Below are 5550 nucleotides of genomic sequence, written 5' to 3'. Positions count from 1 at the left end.
GTGGTCACTCTCCAAAGATGCTACGTCCAATGGGAAAGGAGGAGTTGGAGGGGAGGAAACAGCTGCACAGATGGACTAACGCTTTTCCTTTCTTCTCTGAATGGTGATCCTAAAATCATCCTACTTCCCAGAAGATGGACCCTGTAGAACTAAACTGATGACCTATTTTTCGATTTTATCAAGCAGCAGATACATCAGTTAATGCTGCTGTGCTCCAGGGTTGGGTAGCGAGGCTGGAATTAGATTTATAGATTACCTGCCTCCAGCCGTGCGAGGCGTCTGCAACGCTTCGTTTCCCCTCCCGCCCCGGCACTGCCTGCTCTCGCCGCGCCCTTCCTGCCATGCCTCCCTCTGTCCTGTGCTCCTCTCTGCCCCCAGCTTTCCTCCCACTGTGAGCTGGGCCTCATCATCATGAAAAACGCAGGCATCCTGGGCCCCAAATGGAAATAGGCCCTGAGAGGAGCAGGTGTGGGGCTTTGATTTCCCACAGGCTCCTGAGAATGAATCTCCCTGTTCCTCTGCATGTTGCAGGGGCAGAGTCTGATCACAGTCCCCTAATCATGTGGTGACTTTCTGTGAAGTATAGTCAGGTGACATGTAGGAAATAAATGACTCCTGAAAGGGTCTTGAGGCTGGTTCCAGAAAATACTTTTTCTTCTAACATTGCCTTCTATTCACATTTATTTGATTGTCCTCAGGAGATCTCTGATCACAAATGAATGTCCCCAGGAAGGCATAGGCCATGCCTTGCTCTGACATGAGAGGGTGGCTACAAGGACAGTGAACAAGAGATCATGTACACACAGGATGACTAGATCTCTCCTGCCACTCCCTAATGGTTTTGTTCCAGAAATACTTATTCATGTTTTTCATTCAACCAGCATTTACCAGGTGCTCACCATGCTAGGTACTGGTGTTTCAAAACACAAGGCATAACCCATACCCTCAAGGAGTACATGGGCCCCATGGTCTACATCAGTTGTCTGCCACCCCCACACTGGAGAAACAAAAGCCACGACTGCCTAATGACCACACTAGGTGAAATGCATGTGCTTGCTTGGCAAAGGCAGCTTCAGTACTGAGCAAAATGCAGTATTCTCATCGTGTCCCCTGGCTCCCTTTACACACTGCAGCCCCTGTGCTCTGAATGCTGGAGCCACCACGCAGCTGCTGCTAGATTAGCAAACAGGTCCACACTTACTTTGGCCTTCATATACCACGTTCCGCTATTCCGTCAGCCTACCCGCCTGCTCCCCTGCCTGTCTAGCAAATTCCTCATTCTCCAGTATCAGTACATTCTCCCTCCTCTTTGAAGCCTTCCCTGGTTTCCCCAGGAAGGTTTAGGTTCTTCTTCACTTACAGTACCTCTGTACTCCACTCATGGAAGTATAATATAATATAATACGATATGATACGATACGATACGATACAATACAATACAATATAATATAATGTAATGTAATATAATATGGGCAGATGACTGCTAGTAGTTTTGGGCACTCAGATCCTCAGGGGCAGGGACTACATCTGTGGCAGGTGGCATTCTCTAAGATGGGCATAACAATATGTCCCATCTCTTATGTATAAGAAGACATTGGGTGGCTTTCTCCCCATCAACATGTAGAGCCTGTTTTCTCCCCTTGAATCTGGGTTGGCCTGTTCCTATGGTGAAGGGACACCATGTGAGCTCTGAGGCTAGGTCACAAAAGTGATACAGTTTCCCCTTTCTCCTCTTGGGATTCTTGTTCTTGGGACCCAGATTGCTTTAAGGAAGCCCAAGCAGGCACCAGATGACCCCAACATCAACAGCCTGACACAGGAGTGAATGAGCCTTCAGACTATTCCTCTGTCCTTGAGCCACTTCAGCTGACTCCACATGGAACAGAGATGTCCCTACCAAAGCCTGCCCAAACTACAGATTCATGAGCAGAGTAAATGGCTGTTGTTGTTGTACACTAAAGTATTGGGGTGATTTGTACACAGCTTTGGAACAAAGTTTCCTTCATTTCTATAGGCCCAAAGCCCAGCACAGGCCCTGGCCAGAGCAGTCACCCTATCAGTGTGTCAACAACCAACTGTACGAATGGTTCTTTGATCTGCAGCCAGAGTCACTGTTCAGGAGCTTTGGTGATGTGGGTAGCCCAGTACTGGGTATCACCCTGAAGTCCTTACTCAGAAGGCTTTGTCCTATTCCTTGATGCTGCCCATTGGACCCTCTGGTCTCAGGCTTCTCAGCTGCCCCCAGCTGAGCCTCTTGGTCTGAAGCAGGTCCTGTTCCCTAGCCTGTGCTCAGTCACATCCACTCCCCAGACATTAGCACCTTGGCCGTTTTTACTCGCCCCTCATCTAAGTGGCTCTGTGATATCCCATAGAAATAAAAGTCATTGCACTGTGAGCCTGGCTCCTTTTGGGGCATGTTCTGACGATGACCTTTTACAAGTCTGCCAGCCAAACAACCTTCAGGTACTGCTCCCTGCTGCAGGTTGATTGGGAGTCTTCATCAACCCTGGAAAAGACTTGTGGATGCTTATGACACAGTCTTCCCTTCCCTGCCCAGAAGTGCCTCCTCAGAGGGTAGGTGACCTGAGTTTCAGAAAAGGACAGCCCATCTTATCTCTGAACCCACAAATGAAAAGAGCCAGCAGGGAGGGCGGCTGTCCTGGCGAAAGGCAGAAACGGCTGTGGGCCACGTATGCAGGGATCACATGGCTGTGCAGTGGTGGAAGTCACTGCGATCTCTGTGATTCATGCAGATGCCAGTGGCCATTCTTCACCCCCTGTATTCATGTCATTGACCCAACACACATTTTTCAAGGTCCTACTCCACACCATCTCCTTCTGAGGTGTCCATAAGAGCTGCTTCATTTTCTCCTTTTGGCAACAAATCTCTGCTAACATCTCCAATGCCCACCCGCATGGGATCAGGAGATCCCTGAAAGTTATCCTCCCGAGACCCTTCTCCCCAGCCACCCTTCACCTGCGTCCAACAGTGCTAACATCACCCACGCCCCTTAGCTGCTCTTACCCTGAGGAAAGAATCCAAAGCACCATTCTCCATGAACTCTGTGATGATCATGACGGGTCGACTCTTGGTGACCACGCCCTCCAGGCGAATGATGTTGGGGTGGTCAAACTGGCCCATGATGCTCGCCTCACTCAGAAAGTCCCGACGCTGCTTTTCCGAGTACCCAGCCTTCAGCGTCTTGATGGCCACGTAGATTTCCCTCTTGCCCGGCAGCTTCAAACGCCCTTTGTACACCTCTCCAAACTCTCCTGCAACAGCAAGCATGCATTATTATCCTCTTCCTTCTCAATCTGTGGCCACAGGGGAAAACATCTTCCCAAGAACAATGGTGCTCAAGGTGCAGAAATGGGACTCGTGCTCTGTCACTGAAACTGGGATGTCATGGTTGTAATCGGTTCACGGCAAATGCGAAGGGAATATTAAAATGTGTTCCGTATCTCAGTTCTCAGAAACAGTTAGGGGAACTAAAGTGGAATTTCAGAATACATACAAGTTTGTTTTTCCCCATGTTTAGCTTTTCATGTGTGTCCCAGCTGAATAATTGAACTGAAATGGCCAGTTTTACGTTGGCAGAGTCATAATTCATTTTTAGTAGAGCCTGGCATGAGGACATCCAGGAGACAGGGGATATGTTCAGGGTCTTTGGCCCTCTGAATGAGATGTGCACTGTTCATGTTCCATCATTGCTGTGAAAGCATTTGTATCTATTGGGTCACCCAGAAAGCAGACAGTGAGGAGTTAGGAAGAAAAGAGGTTTATTCGTGAAAGATAAAAGTGGAAGAAAGCAGGATTGGGCAGGGAGAGCACCAGATCATGACGCAGATCTCACAAAGTCTCAGCCAACCCAATGGGGAGCTGTGGGGCAAAGAGCTCCCATTGCAGAAACAGCCAGGCCCTAACACCACCACCATGCTCAGAAACTGGCTGGGGGCTGCCAGGAAGAGCAGGGCTTCTGCAGGAAAGCTGAGGCCACCCCTGAAGGTGCTGCAGCTGGAGGCTGTGGGCTTACTGCACTGCTGGCAGCTGATCCAGGAGCTACTTCTCCAAGTGGAAGCAAGCTGCCCACCTCTATGGTGCTGCAGGATTTAAACATTTTCACAGCAATGTCACCAAAAGTAAAAACAATTCTGGTGACACTCTTTCGTAGCTGCCTAAAAACATACTCTGTTGAATGTTTAATGTACTTTCAAAAGTTATCTTATGATTTAACTTGGCTCTGTAACTTCCAGTTCTTTCATGTGAAGCAGTTAAGAATCTACGTGTGAGTGCACCGCTGAATGTGCGTCAGAGGCCTGACAGGAGAAACACGGTTTTCTGCTGGGAAAACTTTCTTTTTCACTTTCAGCTTCTGGAAGAAACGGATGGAGCAAACTGTGAGCAATCAGATAAATTACTGGCCGCATTAGAAAGGCAAGTTAGCATGCCTCTGTGATTTAGATGGGGGTTCCTTTTGTTTTCTGCCGACAGAAAGAGCAGAAGGAAGCCACCTGAAAGGACTTTTATGCAAAACTGTCCCAGAGTCAACAGAACTTGATAGAACTGGGCCTGCAGTAGAGTTTGGCTTAGGCACCATTAGGAAGATTTCAACCTGGACCTAATACTCAGATAGTTCTCATTTGTAACATTGGTCTGATAATGAACTGCATGCTGCTTTGGGGAACCGCCTGAGCTCAGACCAAGTCTTACGTACGTCCTTAGCTTGCACATCCATGCAGTGCCTGGTGCATGGCAGGCACGCCTGTCAGACTTGGTGCATTGTATTTATTATTACAGGGCTTTGCCTTGTCCAGTCCTGGATTATAAACTGATGGAGGCTGTATCCCTGCTTTATCCAAAAAAAGTGGAAGTACCAGTGGTTGAATTTGTATGTAAAAGAATGTTTACTGCTGCACCATCTTCTATAGACAAACACTGTATGACCCTAACCAGGGGAGTGGTTGGAAAGCAGCACATCTTTCTTGGGGAATGCCAGGAGCTATTGAAACTAATAGATGGGTGACACATCCTGACTTAAAAGATGTCCACATCATATTGCTAAGTGAAGAAGAGAGAAAAGCAAGTTATAGACTGTGATATGCACAGTGTGCCCATATGGGGGGTGTGTATGCAAAGAAATTACGGAAAAATCCATATCAGATTTATTTCAAATTATTTTTAAAAATGATTACTCTAGAAGGGTGGGAGTGGGAGGGGGAGAAGTAGAGATCAGTAAACTAAATTTAGTTAGTTTAATGTTGTTTAAGTTGTTATAATAAGCATTACTTTGGTAGTTAAAATAAGTAAAATGTAAAGCAAAGCATGGGAAATAGGGACCTGTCATATATATGTATGTAATATATGTGTGTATATACGTCTGTGTGTCTCTATAAATGTATGTATGTATATGTGTGTATATATGTATGTATTTATGTATACAGTATACTTCAAAAAGTTCATGAAAAGATTTATATTACTTTTTTTAAATTTTTTTATTTTTTTGTCTTTTTCCGTGTCCGGCAACGGTTCGCAACCCTCAGTGTCGCCCC

General features: G+C 46.7%; 1 protein-coding gene across 1 annotated transcript in view; it reads right to left on the bottom strand.

The window, feature by feature from the left end:
- EPHB1 (EPH receptor B1) overlaps positions 1–5550 on the bottom strand; it is a gene marked incomplete at its 5' end in the record, with an annotated part of 144112 nt that overhangs the window by 54718 nt on the left and 83844 nt on the right. The window contains one exon of the mRNA XM_008586805.1: positions 3026–3273. Coding sequence (XP_008585027.1) covers positions 3026–3273 — 248 coding nt within the window. The remainder of the gene's footprint in view (positions 1–3025; positions 3274–5550) is intronic.

The sequence above is a fragment of the Galeopterus variegatus genome, unplaced genomic scaffold (assembly GCF_000696425.1).
Source record: "Galeopterus variegatus unplaced genomic scaffold, G_variegatus-3.0.2 Scaffold4126, whole genome shotgun sequence".
Taxonomy (NCBI): domain Eukaryota; kingdom Metazoa; phylum Chordata; class Mammalia; order Dermoptera; family Cynocephalidae; genus Galeopterus; species Galeopterus variegatus.
This window is presented reverse-complemented; position numbering and strand designations above follow the sequence as displayed.